This window comes from Macrotis lagotis, chromosome 7, assembly GCF_037893015.1.
Source record: "Macrotis lagotis isolate mMagLag1 chromosome 7, bilby.v1.9.chrom.fasta, whole genome shotgun sequence".
In the NCBI taxonomy this organism is placed as follows: domain Eukaryota; kingdom Metazoa; phylum Chordata; class Mammalia; order Peramelemorphia; family Peramelidae; genus Macrotis; species Macrotis lagotis.
This window is the reverse complement of record NC_133664.1, coordinates 182,405,071-182,426,025: the sequence shown is the minus strand read 5'-3', so window position 1 is coordinate 182,426,025 and position 20,955 is coordinate 182,405,071. Positions and strand designations below refer to the sequence as shown.

Here is a 20,955-nt window from a genome sequence, read left to right as displayed (position 1 = left end):
ACTGGAAGCATAAGGGTAACTTAAAACCTTAGAGTAAGCTGGGGCACAGACTTGCCCATGGTGAAACAGAATGTTTCAGAGAAAGACTCATACCCTCTTAGCTCAAGAGGCCAGTCCTTTGTCTGTCATGTCATAGTGCTTGTCATGCTGCCCCATTATTAATAAAAAGAATTCTGATGCCAGACACCAGAAGCCAAATTTGCTCTATTCGAACCAATTGTTACAAATCATCTCTGCTATGCTTTTTTTTTTTTCAGAACTAGCACAGAATCAATGGTTTAAAAATACATGATATTTTACTTGGAAAAATAAATGAAACAATGAGAGGAAAAGAAACTTTGAAGCCTGATTTGAAATATGACCTGGTGAGTGAAGAAATACACTTTTGGCATCTCTCAATAAGCTTATTACACAAGGCATATTGTTTCCATTGTTTTGACCTTTTCACCCTTTCAGATCTTATAAAACACTTCATTATAGTTCTCTAATGCAAAAACTTTCTAATGCATTTATCACACATTACTTTGTACAGCAGCATCTGAGGCCTCTACTGAACTGTAAGACCCATGAGGACAGGACCCATGTCTTGCCTAAATTTTCTAACTATTCCTGCACCTATCATTATTATACACACATGAGGTATTTCATTTTTATTTAATTGAGTTCTAGGACAAGGAAAAGTTAAGTTACTAGAGGAACATGGCAGGATTTGCTTTCAAGACAGGGCCTATTTCAAGAAATTCAATGTAATCTACATGAAAGATCTGGTACTAGGGTCTGTTTTTGTGCTCAGTCTTTGTGCCCAGGGTTAGAAATTAAAAAAAAAAAACAACCCAAAAACATTTATTCAGAATTCAGAGAGTGATTTAGCTAGTAAAATATATAAGTACGCTCAACAATCACCCATAATTTAGTATAATTTGGCAACTGAGTTTAAAAGTGATCAAACTGTAAGGTTTTTTTTTGGACAAAACAATAACAACAACAAAAAGACAGAATCTCAAATATGTGACAATCAAAAAGCAAGGACAATGCTGGAATAAAATTTAGACTGAGATAGATGTTGGTTTTTCTGTCATAGTCAGGCAACTGTACCCATGCTCACACTGAAAAGGGTTTAAATGATGAGACTTTATCCTCCAGGTCATCAAAGAGAATGAAGCAAACCTATAAAGGAAAATGAAAAAGGACCTCAAGTCTGGAAACAGGAAAAAACAAAAACTCAAGAGGCAGAAGGAAATTCTGAACTCTTTCAGGAGATAAGAGGGAGAAAGACAGATGAGAAAGAGAAGGAAGAAGACTGAATATATAAATAAAAGAGGTTTCTCTGAAAAAGAAGGGAGCAGGGTCCTCTAAGAAAGAAACAGTTGCTTATCTTCCAAAGAAGGATGATGTGGAAGAAGAAGAATGATCAGAGGGAGAAGAGACAAGCTCTGAATGAAGACATTCTGTTAATCTGACAGCAACCAGGAGGAGCTCCTCTGTCTTCTCTGGACACACTTTCAGGAAGGGCCCAGGAACTTTCCGAGGATCATTTAGGCTTACCAATGATATGACAATGCTAGACCCTAGAAAAATTCTAAAGATTATGAAGCCTTCGGCATGAAATCAAAGCACTGAAGAACAAGGATAGGATTATTCTCCCCAATCACTTCTGGTAAACACTTTGTGAGACCATGGTGGGTTTGGAAAGTGGTACCTGATAAATGGATTTGGACTAAAAATAGGAATTAAAGCATCTCAGATATCTAACAGGATCTGGTTTTTTTTAAATAAAGAAAATGTATTTTGCTCAAATCTTAAAAGCCTAAGTAAGGGATAGGGATAGGAACTGGATTTGAGAGCAAGTCCCAGGTGAAGGAATTTCTTCTATTTTGAAGGCCAGCACTTACTCCACAAATTATATACAATTATCCAGAGCATAGAGAGAAGTTAGAGGACCGGTTCAAGGTTCCCACAGCCATAACACTGACAAGATGTAACCTCCTCATCTTCTTGGCTCTCTCAGCCACAAAATCTCTCCTTTGAAAAGGGCTTTAAATTGGAAAATGGCATACTGAATGAATGAGCATTACCCCCAGTTCCACCAACACTCTCTAAGATCTTACCATTTGTCCTGCTGCACAGCCCCCAGACCTGCCATTGTAACCCCAGTGATTCTTTCGGTGAGTCCTCCAACCCATTACTGCAATTTAAATAATAATATCTAACATTTATATAGCATTTAATATGCACCCAGCACTGTGCAAATATTACGTCATTTGATCTTCACAACAACCCTAAAGGGAAGGTGCTACTGTCACCCCTATTTTGCAGATGAAGAAACTCAGGCAGACAAAAAGTTAAGTGTCTTGACCAGGGTCATACAACTATTAATGAGGCTGGATTTGAACTCAGGTCTTCCTGTCTATCTACTGCATTACCTGACTGTCCTTCTCTGTGGCTGTGCTCTCTTAAGATATATGCATTGTCTCCCATAATTTGAATGTGAACCCCTGCATTCTGTCAGGTCTCTCCATTTCCTCCCAAAACTTCACAGGGGGCTTGACCAAAAATTAGCAGTCCTCTTCAATTGCTCCTCACATCAAGGGGTAGTCATGGAGCATTCCGACCGCCCCCCTGTCATCCCCCCATCGCTGTTGCCATATGACCAGCTCATCTTCTCTCCTAACATGGGCCTCTTCAGAGTTCCTCGCCAACTCTATATTGGGCATAACCTGTGGAGATTCACCATAGGCCTCCTAACTACCTTATATAATAATAATACTCATTTTTAGTTCTTCTAAGGCAATAAGATCCCAACATTAGTAAAAGGATGGTATTTAAAATATAGTGCATGCTTTCATGAGAAGCCTGGGGTGGAGTCACTTAAAGAAGCTTAAGGTTTCCCCAAAACAATGCAGTCTACTCTTTTCTCATTCAATTCTGGGGCTCTGTTGATAGCTTGTTTATCAGAATTACAGATGTCAGAAAACTAGAGAGGATAGCTAACATACTGGTTAACAGAGTCAGGATCCAGAACAGATCACAGCAGGTGAACAAGATGAAATGTAACAGGGTAAAATGGAAATCTTACACTTGGGTCCAAAATAAAATCGACTTCACAGGTACAAGAGGGTGAAGCATGGCTAGACTGTTCAATGTAATAAGATCTGGGAGGCTCCAAGGTATAACACAGGAGGGATATAACAAAGTCCCTAACAACCCTGGGATCCTATAATTCCACATGCAGAGGGCCTGTTTTTTTTTTTTGTTTTAAATATTCTAGATTCTGAAGAACTTAGAAGAATGTCTCATACTAGCAGATGAATTAGCAGCTGTCATATGAATGATGGAAAAGATGTGAGTATCAGGCTGGTCATTTTTCTAGCTCTCAAGACACTCCAGTTCAACTGCTCTTTATAACATGCCTTAAAGAAGAAGTATCAATAATAAGGTTTAGGGGAAAACTTACTGTTTTTCTGGTTGTACGACTGCAATCTTTCTCTTCTTTTGTACTAGAAAACAGACAAAAGGAAGAAAAACAGAGCTCTGTTATTCTGACATTTATGCAACCATGCCTTAAGAAAGTGCTTATTATAAAAATATAATACCCTTAAGGTAGCATTTTAAAAGGAGAAATGATTGCAATCATATATTAATTTCTTCTCATATAAAATAAGTTATTAACTCATCAGAAACATGTTTTAAACAAGACAGAATACGTTTAATGTTATCGCTGCATGGTGTGCTATATCTTAAATATTCTTTTAAGAAAAGACAGTTAAAAAACTCAGATACTGTAACATACAGGAACACACCATATTTATTGAAAGCATGATTACCAAGCATGATTCTTTTTTCCACAAAAGATTTCTGTAAGTTTCTATTTCTGTAAAAATAGAATACTATCACTACAATACTATAGCTTCAATTAGGAATGATTTTTAACTAAAACATATTTTGCTTTTTAAATTTGGTTGTCAAATATTAACAAACAGATTTTTTTCCTCATCTGAGGCTTTTTCCTGCAAATAACCCATTTCATTTAGATTTATTGCTGTCTATTCTTCACCTTAAAAAAATAAGAGCATCACTTCCTGGCACTTAGTAATATCTGGCATAAACTATACATCTTCCCCTAAATAAACAGGAACTAATTCCAACATGTCAAAAGCTGTGAAAATTGGAAAAAATTATAATATACTTTAGATTATTAACTATAAGCCCTTTTTTTTGGTCTGGACTTCTGACGTCAGTGATATAGGGAGATCTTGGTGTGCCAATTCCTTCTCTCAATATAGGCATATCCCTTTTTTGTAATTGGAGCCCCCCTAGTTTTGGAGATCTGCCTGGTGCTCTGAAAGGTTAGGTGATTTAAATACAGGGTCACAAAGGCTGTATGTGTTGGAGGTGAGAGTTGAATCCTTATCTTCTTATTTCTGGAGTGCCAGCCTTCTATTCAATATACTATATTGTTAGAGGCAGTAACATTCAAGGGAAAGAGAACTGGCTCTATGATGAAAAGTCCTGGATACAAAATCTGCCTCTGGTGCTAATCACTAGAGAATCTAATTGTCAGTTTCAACTCTAAAATGAATATTGGCCACTAAGTCCCTTCCAGATCTGTGTCTTTGATCTTGTGGTTTTGCTAACCTAAGTGCCAGTTTATTTACAAGAAATGAAATTAGTACAAATAAAGCCAGAACTAGAGATAATTAAAATAATCAATAAAACCACTTATTTTGATATCTACTGATATCATTACCAAAAATTATTACACATTTTGTGAAACTCTAGATTCAATGAGGGATCCAAAATAGCTCATAATATTCAATGCTGGTTAATAAAACACTAGACACGAAGGTTGAGATAATGTGGGAATATGGCCTCTTCACTCAGAAGAGTTTAAAGGTCTTTTACTTTCACATATGAGAATAGCTCTAACCACACCAAATTTAATGAGAGACCAAAATGTGGATCAAGTCACTAATAGTGCTGGTACTGGTGAAATCTGAGATTCTCTATAAAGGCAAAGCTTTTAGAACTGATGTGAGAAAATGTCATCATTCAGGCAAAAACCACCAGCTGTTGGGGATGAATTGATTCTTCTCATCTTAAAACTGAAGCAAGTGGTGATGCTGAAAGGAGAGAAGGGGAGGGGGTTTTCTCGGATGGGAATTCAAGAGCCACCTCTACACTTTCCTCTCCCTTCACCGTTCACCGCAATCTCTCTGATTCAAGCCTCCTCCCTGATCTTCTGCACCAGCTTTCCTCATCTTACACTATGGCTCACAGACTCTTCCTATTGCACCAGTGGGATCCCAGTATATCCTCTATCCCAATGTTTCCCAAGGCCCAGGGGAAAATCTCTCACAACTTCCCTTTACCTACTCTGCAGCCCTTATTCTCACTCTTCTCTGATCTCCAGATCCACACTGTTTACCATCTGCCTCCCCCCAGTCACAATGGCCATCTTCTAACACTGAGAACAAGTTAGGGAAACCTTCCTTCAAGAGCCAACTCAGCCGTCACATTCTCAACGCAGGCTCCCCAGGCCCTGTCCTCCCCAAGGGATCTTCCCTGCAGTGACATTTCTCTTGGGCCCTTGACCACTCATTTTCAGTAACCACATTTCTCTTGTATAGCGTACTTATTTTACCCTCATTAGAGAGTACTTTCCTTGAATCTCAGTGAGTCAAGGGAAGGGGTAGATCTTTCTTTAGATGCTTAGTGTCTAGAAATTGTCTTATATGGATATGGCAAGATTTTTAACAAACGTTTACTGAATTGAGCCTGTTTCTTTTTGTAACCTCTAAGAATGAAGATTTCTTGATGTCTTTTGGAGCATATTCATGCACCTAAGAATCATCCTTGGGAAAGAGTGGAATTATGGCACAGTTGTAGACAAGAAGGCAATTCTTATAAACAAACAAACAAAAAAAGACTTGGCATTCAGGTTCTGAGTAGGTTTGCATAATAATGCATAGAGAAGGTTTTCTGAACTTCTGACAGAAAGTCTGACAGAAAAAAGAAGCACTGGTCACCATTTAATATTTATCATCCACCTTGGAACTGTGCCCTAAGGACCACCCAAGATTTCCAGTCTCCTACAAGGAAGCATCCTGTGTGTGTGAGAAACCAAAATGTGGATTGAGTCAGTAACAAAGGTGGAACTGGTGAAGTCCATTTGTCTGGGCTCTATTTTCACTTTTTAGCTTGTATCACAGAAAGATCAGGTCCAGTGGACAAGGTGGGTAACTCTGTAGTTATTAGTATTTAAAGAAGCCAAGTCATATAGTAGGTAATAACATTAGACTTGGACTAAGGAAAGAAATGAGTTCAAATCCCATCTCAGGCAATTATTAATTATGAGGCTCTGGGCAAGTCAGCCCCTCTTTCTCAGCCTTAGTTTTCTTCTCTGTAAAATGGGGATATCGCATTTACCTCCCTGGGTTGTAACGAAGATTACATAAGTAAAGCACTTGGTAAACCTGAAAGTGTTACATAAATACTGCCTCTTGTAGTAATGGAGTAGCTGAATTTGGAGCTGGAATTCATTTGTGGCTAAGGAGTTCTTAGAAAAAAAGTGAGAACCTCTAATAAGGAGAGTCAACAAGCAGTAATTCTAGAACCTCCTTTTTATTCCTTTTCTAGTTATGAAATTTTATTCTATCTATAGATCTGATAGGTAATTTTTTCATGTTAGTCTAATATATTTATAAGGTGACCTTTGTAACTAGGTCACATATACTTTTGCAGATTATCTTAGTATAAAAAATGAAGTAATGGTTTAAGATCCAGTTTCTTCCCCATTGTCCTTTCCTAAATGTTGATGTACTATTCATGTCTGCTATACCCAAAATCCCTCACGTGCCTGACTTCCATTTGTAATGGAAGTCAAATACATGAAATATAGGTGTGTATTCATGTGTATATGTATATGTGTGTGCACCACTTTGCACCTCAGAAATAATCAAATGACTATTTCTTATAGAACATAACAGTACATGGCAGAAGATAATGGCTACTGAACGCATCAGAGGAGACCCGATTCCCAGGTCTGACTGTTATTTCATGGCTGTGTGATTTTTGCAAGCTATTCAACCTCTCTCATCTTCCCTTTCTTCAGTGAGTTGAGAGAGGGAACTGAACTACATCTTTAAGGTCCCCTTCCAAGCCTGAATGATACAGTTCTATGATCTATGAACATTCATTTATTTATTTATTTAGGCTGAGGTAGTGACAATACTGATGAAAGTGATGCCTGGGCCGCTTTATAACAAGATTGCATACATATTCTTTATATCCATGTCCCATCCATGGAAGATTTTTAAAGTTAATAAGTATGTGACAGATACTTGTATATACTGAATACATTTGAAAATACTGTAAACTTGGTAAATAAATGAGATCCATTTTTGCCACCCATACAAATAGTGGAAGAAAGGAAAGTAGGAAGGAAGAAAGAGGAAGAGGAAGGCAGGAAGAGAAGGAGGGAAGGAGCAAGGAATAGACTTAGTATTTATTAAGTGCCTTCTTTATACCTACTATATAATAAATGCTCTTAAAATTATTCAGTGCCAACCAGATACTACCACATAGCTACTACTAAGAGCAGCTAAGTGACACAGTGAATAGAGAGCAAGACCTAAAGTCAGATAGACTCCTCTTCCCCAGTTCACATCTAGACACTTCCAAGCTATGTGACCATGGGCAGGTACTTAACCCTGTTTGCTTCAGTTCCCTCATCTGTAAAATGAGTCAGGGGAGGAAATGGTGAACCATTCCCATATGTTTACTAAGAAAACCTCAAATGGGGCACAGAGTTGTGCACAACTGAAACGAATGAATAACAAATATAATAACAGGAATTATGATAAATGCTCCTCATTAGATCCTCACAAAAGTCCTGGGAAGCAGGTGCTAATATTATCCTCATTTTATAATTGAGGAAACTGAAGGAGTTAAAGGTAAAGTAACCGGGGCTAGATTTGAACTCCAGGTCCAACATTCTAACTACTACCCAGCTCTGATACCTCTTTGCACTTTAGAAATAGTCAAGTGTCAACCATGTGAGCTCTTTTTTTTACTTTTCAGAAGCTTCCTGACTATCTCCTATAGAACATATAGTATATGGCTAAAGAAAAAAGACTATTGAACTAAGGTTTAGAGAAGACCCAGCTCCTAGGCCTGACTGTCATTTCCTGGCTGTATGAATTTTGCAAGCTATTCAACTTCTCTGGTCCTTCCTTTTTATTTTTTTTAAGGTTTTTGCAAGGCAATGGGGTTAAGTGGCTTACCCAAGGCCACACAGCTAGGTAATTATTAAGTGTCTGAGGCCGAATTTGAACTCAGGTCCTCCTGACTCCAGGGCCAGTGCTCTATCCACTGTGCAACCTAGCCACCCCTGGCCCTCCCTTTCTTGAGTGAGCCAAGGGAGGGAACTGGACTACCTCTTTACGGTCCTCTTTCATGACTGAACAATGTAGTTCTATGCTCTCTGAAAGGCATAGAAAGCATACTGGGGATGACAAAAAATGGTATTTTCTTCACATTTTTTTCGGCAATTCTAACATGCCAGCTCAGCATGAATCCTTCTCCAAAATCGAGCATCCATGAAATGATAAAAATAATAGTTTTCAAGCATTTCACTTTTGTAATAAGTATCTTTATGTTGGAGATTTCTTGCAGCATTTTTTACCTTAAGAAATTAAACATAATGCTTTGCAGTGGCTATTATGGAACACATAGTCCAGGACAAAACGCAGGATTTAATCGTCGTATTTTTGACACAGTCAAATATGTTGAAACAAACCAATCTTACCAAGTCCAAGAATGACAAATCTTATTGATGATTTGTCATTAGGTATTTGGTTAACCAACGGTTTACAGTAAGTCAATAAATAACTGGAACTATGAATCTTTTAGAGGAAAACCTTGCAAGAAAAATTATTCCATTCCTAATAGTAATAATGTAAAAATATTAAATACTGATATAGATTTCACTTAGACCTTTCCAAATCTACAAACTGGAAAGAGACACTAGTGAAATATGAGTGAGGATTTCTGGTGTTTAATTTTGTAGTATTTGTAATAAAAAGAAATTAACATAGTGTCTGGCACATAGTAGGAGCTATATAAAAATTGTTATTTATTCCCTCACCTCCTTCCATTTCCAACCTGTGAAATAGTCAATAATTATAGTTGGATGTTATAAGGATGAGTGAAAAAAATTGGGAATTCTTTAGTTCTCTAGGAAATCAATGGTATGATAATTACCTCAAAAGTGGGATGAATTTCCTTCATATAATTAGGACTGTACTTACAAACTGCTTTATGTGGTGGAGTTAAAGGATAACCATTTGCTTCACACCAGCCAACTGGGAAGATGTCCATAGATTCTACATCAACAATGTACTCTGGAACAGGAGGTTGCAAGCCTGCAGTGTAAGGAGGTAGGGCTGTTAATTACACAAATATACACAGTCTTCACCAGTAAGAGAAAATGGAGTTTTATACACACACACACACACACAGACACACACACACAGACACACACACACACAGACTATCTGAAGAATGGGGCTACTCAAAGGACTAGGCAATACAAATCCTTCACAATGTCAAAAAAAGTTATTAAGTTTAATTTGGCAAATAATTCCTGTTTTCATTGCGAATGATTTCTCTGATCAAATTCACCATTCATATGTTAGAAACATTGACATGAAAATCTTATCATTTATAATACAAAGCTAGTTCAATTGTGATGCAGTTGTGCTGATAACCAGCACTCTGAATTCCTTCTAGACAAAGCTTAAAGAAATAATTTACTTGCTCAGCACACTGAATGGATAACACTTTAAATGGATTCTCATATTTATACATATATACATACATATATACATATATATATATTTTTTTAATGGCATTCACCTACACTGAATAATGTCATAATTCTAATGGGGTAGGAAAAGAAATTATGAGGCCATCATCTCATTCTTCTTTTCCTTTTGAGGAAACCCTATGGAGAATCAATAAGATCATTTAACAAGTTTCAATCTCGACTGATTAGCTACCACTGCAATTTCATTTATTATTTGTGGCATAGTTGTAAAATTCTTTAATTTTTACACTGGCAAAATATGTCATAGGAAATATTATCACTGAATAGCAGGACTTCAGAATTGGAAGAACTATCAGAAATCTTAAGATTATAGGTTAGAGTGTAATCAATCAGTATTGAAACATCCCAAATAAATCATCAACTAATCACCATCTGAAGTGATGGTGAATACACAACCTTCTACTGCAGTCCATTACACTTTTGAACAGCTCTAATTATTAATTGGTTTTTTCTCACACTGAGGAAGAATGCTTTCTTTAAATTCCACAAATTGCTATTATTTCTTCTTTCTGAGACACCATATCCAGTCTTTCAAATAATTAAAAGACAACTATTGTGTACACCACCCACCACTTCCGTATTTCCCAATCTTCTCTTTTTCCTGGTTAAATATTTTTCTCCAATGATCTGGCTCCTTTGTGGCATCAGAACTAACTTCATAAAGAAAGTCTCAATTTCGGATTCTGATCTGTACAAAACATGCTGCAAAAATGCACAAGGTAGGGTAGTTAGGCTTTTTTAAAGCCTAACTAAAGCCTCAGAGAAATGATCAACCAAAACATATCATATGAACTCTATACATCATTCCTGGAAACCAGCTGAAAAAATATTTACATTAATTAAAAAAAAATGAGATTAGTGAGGTCTAAATATGTGGCCAAAAAAGAGAAGGATTGAAGAGTTAGATAACCTTTTCTCTCAATGTAAACAAAGGATATAATTCCAGAATATCAGTACTCTTTCCCAGTTAATCTAAGACACCGTACAAATCCTACCCAATAAAATCTATTCAATTCTCTCACTGAGGCCCTCAAATCTGTATAAAATGGCAACAGAATATCAACTCTAGCAAACTTTATTATTATTATACCTAGCTGACTACTATTATTCTTTTCCATTAAAACAAGAATGTTAAGATTTAAAGCTAAAATTAAATAATAAAAATTAATAAGCCGATCCCAACACTGAAAAGGCAATATCTCAAAGGAAGTGCTAACTAACCACACTGGATGAAGTAACGATAAATTTTTGATTTGTGGTTTGCAGTTTTACTGATATACAAAAGTAGGTTTGTGAAGCAGTGACTTCTTATAGTATTCTTAACTATCTTATTCTGTTTCACAACGCTAATTTGGCTTAGTTATGAAATGAGGATAACAGTTGGGAAAGTTCAGTAATTAAAGGGAAATCTATTCCAAGCAGATTACTGGTAAAACAAGTTGAGTATTTAGTACACTTTTTTTTCAAAGAATGAATCAATAATCATCTTCCTGAATGCCTATACAGAATACTTGGAGGGAATCCCAGTGAGTCTTGGACCACAGATTTGAAGATAAGAGTTCTATAAATAGTTAGGCTACTGAGTCACTAACTCAAACTACTTACTCAAACCAGTTTCTCCAATGAAATGAAAATAATATGTTGCAAGTCCATTATAACATGCTTATGATTTTGCTGACTCTACTATATCATGAATTAAATGATACCTCCCTCCCCCAAACCTAATAACTATATGAAAGAAATGTCTGACATAACAGTAAATAAAACTTGATAACCTATTAAAAAGTGTTATTCTTGTTCCCAGAGATTTATATGAATGTTTTCATCCATTTGTTTCCTATCTTTGATTCATTACAAAAATAAAAGGTTGGAGGATTGAATATGTCAATCAATTAGCAAACATGTATTAAGCACACCAGACTCTGCTAGCAATAGAAATTCAAACTATGCTCCATAGAAAAAGGGGCATATAGAATATTTTCAAAGACAAATATAGGTCTTCTGCAAAACAAATGCATGATGAGTGGTGAAGGGAGAAGAGAACTAGAACTGGACTTCTTGAAGGAGGGGGCATTATAACTGATCTGGGAGCCAGGGATTCTCATAGGCAGAAGTAAGGAGGGGAAAAAATTCCATGTGGGGGTGGGGGGTAGGGGGGGGAAACCTATTTAAAGGAACAAAGGTGGGAGATGGGTAAAACATGTCTGGGAACAGCAAGCACACCAGTTAAGCCAGTTAAGCCAGAGTACAGAGTACATGAGGGGGGAGTCATGTATAATCAGTCTGGAAATATAGGCTGAAGGCTGATTGTGAAAGGCTTTACAGACATCACTTAGCAGAGTGTGTGCTCTTAACCTAGAGTTAAATAAAGCTACTGACATAGATAAAATTACTCTGAAATAGGAGTCAGGTTCTCATATGTACATATATATATATATATATATATATATATATATATATTACCATTATTATTAGTTACCTTGAACTTTCAATTTGCTCTCAAAGGCACAAAAATTATTATAATTATTACTCAACCCTGACTTTCTTTGCTTAAATCTGCCATAATTTGATGGGCGTATGAGTTTAAGCAAAAGAACGGGTTTTCTAGAGCATATTTTTCAACAAAGGATACCGATTAAAAATCGTTCCAGTTCAATATCTAACTCAGTTGGCAAAGAGCTGTATCAAATAATGAATCAAAATATGCCTGTGAGTGAAGCAACTGCCCAAATAATAGCTCTAAATTAATGAAACTCAGATGGAGGAGTGACTCTTGCTAGGCTGAAAATCTTATGATTCCCAAAGGTGGCCAGAAAAAGAAAACTCTTCAATGTCTTTTCCCTTCAGAGAAACTGTCTATCTTCTTATCCTCAGGAAGACACTGCTAAAGGAATTGGAAAGGATAAATAAATGTTGCTTGCTTTACAACTGTTCAATGTATTTCTTAACCATTGAGATTCAGTTGTTTGTTTTTTTCCCTAGGTTTTTACAAGGGCATGGGGTTAAGTGCCTTGCCCAAGGCCACACAGCTAGGTGATTATTAAGTGTCTGAGGCCGGATTTGAACTCAGTTTATCCTGACTCTAGGGCTAGTGCTCTATCCACTGCACCACCTAGCTGCCCCACAAGATTCAGTTTTTAGATTGCTCTATATATCTAAATTTGTATTTTGTTACAAGTAAGATTCACTATGATCAAAGTATTTAACATTAAAGGCCACGTTTGTGTTTCTATTACTTTCCACTTAATTTTTTTCTAACATCATTAAATCAACCATTTAGAACTTTTTTATCCATATTTCTTTATTTTTATCACACTGAATCTTTACAAAAATGATTCCATCATAGATATTCTGTATAAGCCTTGAACCCAAGCCCTTTAAGCTATATAAACTGATGAGTCACTCAATACATAATAATTGAGGAAATGGTCTATTCCTTTTATGTAAATGCTCATCTAAAGGTCAGATTAATGAAGACCAAATTATCTTCAGAAAGTGAAATAAGCCACTTCCTTATGTGGTAGGCCACTTTCCTCTTAATGGGATAAAAGGAATAAAAGATCTAAGAATATTTTCTGATGCATGAGGTATATAATTGATCCTTCTAACTGCTATGGTACATTTTTAGACCTTAAAATAGGTCTATTCTTTGACATGAGAGGAGAGGGGAGGCAGTATGTCCTCAGATCAGCTAATATTTTCAACTTCCAAAAAAACTCTAATTGTCCTTCCAACTGCAATCACTACATCATGGCATCATTCAACTGCTGACACAAAACAACTCAGGAAGAGAACAGAATTCAGAGACTAGTTTTATTCAGGAAGTAATTCAAATAATACTAAAGCAAAAAATAAATGAAGACGACTTCTATATCCTATTCAGACATCTCTTAAACGACAATTACATGCCAGACCCTTTATTAAGTCTTGAGGATACAAAGATACAAATTAAAGAGGGCTCCCTGCCTTCAAAGAATTTATACTTTTTATGTTGTATGTTCCTCTGGTATAGTTCAAAATATAGTTATCCGTTTTCTTAGTGTGTGTGACACCATAATGTTCAAGAGAGCTGCCACAGTGAGAGGCAGGGATGATTAAGAAGTAATTTCAAGAAGAAAATAGACAAGGGTTATCATCCATTTAGAATCACAAAATTTAGAACTGAAAAGGATCTTCTAGTCCAATAGCCTCATACTAGGTGAAGAGGCTTGCCCATGAAGTTAGTGATAGCACTGGGGACAAGTTGAGTCTCCTAACTGCTTAGAATCACAAAATTTAGAACTGAAAAGGATCTTCTAGTCCAAATCGCCTCATACTAGGTGAAGAAGCTTGCCCATGACCTCACAGGAAGTTAGTGATAGCACTGGGACAAGTTCAGTCCCCTAACTGCTTAGTTCAATACTTTTTTAAGTAACCACCATCTTCTCATCTGTAATAAGTCAGTTCAATATTAATCTGGGATGACTAAAACTGTTAATTTGAGTGCAGCAAAAATAAATTGAGTGTCACTTTCTAACTTTATTCTTACCTTTCCTGGAAACCAAAGGAAACTCCAAATTTGGACATGTTCAGCAAAAGTAGACATAAAGGAATGAGAAAATAAAATGATGAAAAGTTGACCTCTATGAAGAACTGCAGAAAATGGTATTGTTTCATGCTCTTGCCTTGCACTAGATCTCCTCAAAAGATCTATGTACAAGCATATACTTTGCTGTTTTGTGCTCAAAGAATATGCTTTCCTCAGACCACTATATAACATGTGGGAAACAGAAGGATGAAGAAATACAAGAGAATCAAAGGAACCTTTCCGCAAAAAAAAAAAAAAAAAAAAAAATGCTTTAGGTAGGAAAATGAGAGAAGGGAACAGCCATCCTAACCCTCTTAACAGAGGTGATGGCAGAATCTGAAGGAGGTGGGAATGAAAAAAGGAGAAAGGAGGAAGTGAGAAAGGTAATTACTACTAATAAAAATGGGCATAATGCATGTCATACAAAGGTATATAATTAGTTATACTGAATGTATTAACTTCATCAACTAGTTGCCTGTCCAAACAGGCTTAACAGGCATGTGATGTCTTGCATTATTATTTTATTAAAAGAAAAAGAATCTTCACTTTTTATTTTAGGTAACTCTAGGAAATATGATGTAATTTACTCATATCCCAAGATCCTGTAAACTCTATCCACCAAACATGTAAATTCACTTTTATGTTGTTGAGAGTAGGGGAACAGGAAAACAATACTGACTTTTGCCTGAAAAGATTCTGGACTTTTCTGAATCTCATCAATACATGGATTTTGCCTTGCAGCAATACATGTGCTCATTCCCTTAAAAGTGTTTCTAAAAACTCTATCTTAATATATGCTTTAAAAAAAATCACAATTTGACAAGAAACCAACTCTGGTAAGACTAAGTTAGCTAGCCTTAGATCATGATGAGGTAACAGGACAGTACTGTGAACACTCTCACTTAATCCTCACATACTCCAGGTTGAGATTAATTCTAGGACTTCTTTAGAAGCATGGGAGCCATTCCAAGGCAGCACTGAGCTACTGAGATACCATATTATCTCTTCCTACAGTCCATCTGAATGACTTCACTTTGCTGACCAGAGGTCAGTTCAAACCAAATTGGACTTTCAGGTCCAGCTTAAGCCAGAAGGGAGGCTATGATGAAATCAATTTTTCTTTTAGAAGTGGAGAAGTAAGGGCGGCTAGGTGGCGCAGTGGATAAAGCACCAGCCCTGGAGTCAGGAGTACCTTGGGTTCAAATCCGGTCTCAGACACTTAATAATTACCTAGCCGTGTGGCCTTGGGCAAGCCACTTAACCCCATTGTCTTGCAAAAACCTTAAAAAACAATTAGTGGAGAAGTAAAGAATAATTCATCCCACTTATCAGCAACATGTTACCTCACTGCAGAGGCTCTTTATGTACCATACTGCCAGTCCACTATACAGCTCAAATGAACCAGATACTCTGAAATTCTAGGTCACCATTTCCTTAATGGCACCTTAAAATTATATGATTGTTTTGAATTTCCTACCCTAAAATATAAAGGTTAGGTAGCAGTAATTCAATATAAATTCAAAGAATCTCAAAAACTGCACAGAAACAAAAAACTTGTTTCTTTACACTTACAAAACACAATCTTCTTATGCAATAAATTTAAATTCACTTGGCAAATTCACTCTTTTAATGTGCCTGATCTGATTTGATCATTTGTATGTTCTGGCACATTACTGATTTAGGAGTATGAATTTTCTATTTATTTTTCCTTTCATTTCCATTCTTTCTTATGAATTAAGGGGCTTGCTTCAAGAATCCTTCATGAAATACATGCATATTTCAATTTTATGCTACTATTTCTACAATTAGAAACATAAGAGAAATTAAATTAGCTTGTAAAAGTTTAGGATTATAATTAAAGTAAATGTACACCTAAGAGAATTTTCTTAGTACCCACTGACTTTCCTTTCAAAATCCTGCTTTTTATCTCATTTGGCCCAGGTTTCCCTTTATGAATATCTATAAATTTGAAGGAAGCAGAAAGATGAATTATATTAATAATCATAATAGTATCTCACAGTTTTTTAGTGTTTTAAGGTTTGATGAAAATATTGCTTCTATGTATGTATAAAGCACCTAGTATTTATTACTAGTTCAGCTGCTAAGGAAAATTTAATAATGCGACTTTAATAATGAGAGAGAGATAATATCAGGTAGTGGAGATAGGGCTGTGAAGTAACGAGGACCTGGGTTCAAGTCCTGCCCTTGATACATATGGTCTGGATGACCCTGAACAAGTCACAAGTTCACAATTTTTCCAAGCAACTTCTAGGACTCTACATTGTAGAGAAGATTGAGCAGTCTGAACTGTTACAAAGACTTTTCCTATAGGGAGTTCCTAATATCATTGAAATCATTGGTCCAGACCTTATCCTGATTCTTTTATTATTGCCAGAGTGCTTTCGTTAACTGAGGCAGGTGACACAATCAGAGCCATCCCCATTTCACAACTTGCTAAAAGAAATATTATGGGTGTTGCCTTCATTAACTTCAGAGAAACATAAAAACTGCACCACTTATTCATAATCCAAGTTACTTCCCACTCTATTATCTAAGCAGTCTTATTTACTTTTAATGATAACTGAATGGAAAGGGAGAAATTGTATTGACTTTCAGCACTTTCTTTGAATTTCTCATAAATGGTTATGTGACTTGCCTTAGGTATGACATCTAGTAAAAATTGCAGAGAAATTCTGACTTGTCCACATCTTTTTGAATCCTAAATCTAAGTTTTGTCTTACCTCCAAATTGTACAAACCTGTTACCTATGCTTCAATCGTTAGTCATTGATAAATATATGAACTACCATGATCACAGATTTAAAGTTGATTCCAGAGAGCAGAGTCAAATAGTTGACACACTTTGCTACAGACCTCCTTGCAACTTGCCACTGAATCATGAACCTTTAGTGCCCTCAATTTCTTTAGTTTCTGTTGTTGTTTATTCATTCTGTCATTTCTGAATCTTTGGGACCCTATAGACCATACCACACCAGGCCCTTTTATCTTCCACTATTTATTTCCTCAAGTCTGTCTAAACTCAAGTTCTATGGTTCCATGAAATCACCTATCCATTTCATCCACTTGTCCCCTTTTCCTTTTGCCTGAAATCTTTCCCAACATCAGGGTCTTTTCCAAAGAAGCCTTCTCCTCCCATTATGTAGCCAGAGTAATTATGCTCATTTCTAGTTTAACAGATCCAAATAAATTAGTCCAGGGTCCTAAAGGAATTGACAGATGTGAATGATGAACATATTAGAGGAGAGGTTTGTTAACATATAGAAAGAAAAACAATGATCACAAAAGCCAACATAATTTCCTTGGTCTTACCAAACTAATTCATGCTGTTTTATAAGAGAATCACTAAACAATAATAACTCGTGGAAATACTTTACTTTTAACATAGTGAACCATTTGGCAAAGTGTCTCATGTTATTCTTGTAGAAAAAATGTGGAAAAGGGACTAGGTAATATAATAATGTTGATTTAGAATGGCTTCAATGACCAAACACATTAGCAGACTAGTGTCACCTTGGAAAAATGTCTCTCTAATGGAGCATCTAAGAGTTACATCTTTTAACTCTTTCTACTGAATATTTTTATCATTTCTATAAAGACATGGAAAGTATATTTATCAAATATTGAGATGACACAAAGCTAGGAGAGTTAACAATCAGGAACCAAAATTATCTCAACAGACCAAATCAATGAAGTTTATAAGATGAAATGCAATAGATCTAAATGTAAATATATAAATCTATATAGATTTAAAGCTATGTAGACAAAAGGTGCAAATTTGAACTATATTTAGGTTAAGAAAATTAATTTAGTAAGTACTAGACAGGGTGGGGTTTAGACAATAGTTCATGTAAAAAAGATCTTGGGACCTAGACTATAAATTCAATGAGTTAATAATTTAATTCAATAAGGACTTGCTAAACCCTTACTTTGGGGTGGGTACAATATGATATGGCAGCCACAAAAGCTAATGTGATGATATATTACATTATGAGACATGTCTACAGAATCCTCCTTTGCAGCCTTTGAACACATTTGAGATTATTTCTAGGCACTATATTTTAGGAAGGGCATTAACAAGTCGGAATCTGTCTAGAGTATAGCAACCAGGATAGTGAACTGCCCTCAAGAATATGTCAATTGACTAGGAATTCTTTGTGCACAAAAAAAAAAAAATATGGGAATATATGACAGCTGTTTTCAATTAGCCTAAGAGCTATTGTCACCATCAAAAGAGAGATAAGACTTATTCTACTTGGTCCCCAAAAGTAGGTCTAGGAAGAATCAAGTGGAAGCTACAAAGAGATCAATTTAGGGTTGCTACAAGGAGAAACTGACAATGAAAAAACCATATCAGTTGTTGAATGGATTGCCTAGGGGTCTCCAGACTAAAGGCTGGAGATAAAAGGAGGGAATTCTTGACTAGAAAGGAATGAGGTCTTCCAAATTTGACACTTGGGATTTTAAAAATTCTTAAGTGCCATCTTGAAAATATAAGTTATAAATCTTCTATTTGTTCATTATTGCAATCACCTGTAAGATCAATTTAAGTAGATGTTTCATGAGCATTTTATTGTGGGTCTTATATGGTACAAATTACTTTGTAAAGTTTAAAGGAAAAGACATGGCTCTTTATGCCCTCTCTTCTCCATGAGTTTACAATCAAAAACTATAAATAGTATAGGTTCACAAATACCTATCATTTATACAACACATTTTACCTTTTTTATTGGAGGAGAATTTTATGATGTCTAGACAAGTAAGTGACAAAACAAGGTTATAGTTCTGAATGGGTTCCCCTGCCCTAGGCTTTGGTAGATTTGAGGGACTTTGCTCTTTGTAGTTTGAAAAAGACTGGAGTTTAAATTCTACCACATGGATTTTGACTGATCAATCAAAGAGGGTCTTTGTCACCATCTCTATGTGAAAATGGGTAAAACTAACCTCCAAATTCACTTAGCCTAATACTCCTACCTCAAAACCACAGCAATGGGGAACATCGAAAAAATTCATGAAGAAACATTATCATTTATTCTTTTAGAGTTTCTCTTCCCTCTTCTACTCAAAAAAGGATGCCATTGTGACCTAATTGTTCACTGATGTTTGTAGAGACTGAAGAGAAAACATTTATAAATCTAAGTGGGATGGAACAATACTTAATATTTGTTCACATCTACATATCCTGTCAATATGGTCTTTTCTCCCCAAAATGTCAATGCTACAAAATGTTCCCTTTTTTGTAAGTGAACTCCAACCTGCTAAAACAATTTTCATGTCTCATCTGAGGCAGGCTTCAGTCAAAGAACCTCCAACTATTGCTGTAGTTGAAGTTTGTCCTTCATTCTTGAAGAGGACCATGACATCAGGGAGGTGATGCTGTAACAAATGCATGAATTGGATTTCGGGGCTGTGCTAAGTCACCAGTCTCTCTCCTCTGGAGTCATCTGGGTCCAGTGGCTAGATATGAATCAGGATGACTGGAAGATTGAGTGACTTGCCCAAGCTAGTGGCAAGTGTCTGAGGCTGGATTCAAACTCCCATCCTCCTGACTCCAAGGCCAGTGCTCTTTCTACAGCCCTAGGGTTATAGTTATCCCTAGAGTGACTTAGCAACTATAGTGCCAATTCCACTCATGAGGCTAAAAATCAGGTCAGCCAGTAGTGAAACAGAATCCTGGCCTCTAATGATAGGGCCAATTTGGGGATAAGACAATAATTCAAGTCATAAAAACAAACAAGTTTGATGACTTGACTTATCTAAAACCCATGCCTGACAGACACTGTCATGTTCTAAACTCCATCACCCTACCCACACAAACACATAATATACACAATTAAACTTGATTTTGTGATGACCTGCTCTCCCAGAATGACAAAGTGAAATGCTTTGTCCTAGACAGTAGAGAAGGATGCTTCTGAGGACTCAAATCTGTAGTCCTGCTGATGCCTGTCCAGTGCAATGGATCTGAACTCTCCAGAGCTAGAAAAGAAGGCCTCTTGATAACTTCCCCTGAGGCTGCTATTACATCAAGGCCTATTGATAACCAAAGACCCAAAAAAGAACCCTAAGACACCACAATTAGACACCCTTTCCATTCGCCAGGATCTGGTGAACTGTTCTGCATTCGGTGACAGTCTGTTGTTCCAATACCACAGATGGGACTGCAGTCACTGGCAATTTCTCTGAATTTGTCACTGACCTTCCCTTACTCTGGGTCAACCTTGTTGTTCTTCAACTTCTTTAACAAAATATTCTGATTTATTCCTGCAGGGATACTATGCTACATGCCCCCTCCCAAGTCTTTCTGTTAGAGCATGTTCTTCATATAAATAGTCTTCCTTAAGTCTTATTGACTGGGGAAATCAGTTTACTTCCCAATTGTAAAAGGCCTTTCCAAATTTATATATATGGCTTAAGACTGTAGCCAATTTGAAAAGGAACCCTATATTCAATCCATACTTTATGCACTTCCCAGGATACCAATA

The 20,955-nt window shown here is 36.3% G+C and overlaps 1 protein-coding gene across 2 annotated transcripts in view; it reads right to left on the bottom strand.

Annotated features, from left to right (window-relative positions):
* SFMBT2 (Scm like with four mbt domains 2) overlaps window positions 1–20,955 on the bottom strand; it is a 386,915-nt gene that overhangs the window by 58,123 nt on the left and 307,837 nt on the right. For both annotated transcript variants that reach the window (XM_074194176.1, XM_074194177.1), the window contains 2 exons: window positions 9,309–9,422; window positions 3,455–3,497 (listed from right to left, as the gene is read on the bottom strand). In XM_074194176.1, the coding sequence (XP_074050277.1) occupies window positions 3,455–3,497; window positions 9,309–9,422 (157 nt within the window). The remainder of the gene's footprint in view (window positions 1–3,454; window positions 3,498–9,308; window positions 9,423–20,955) is intronic.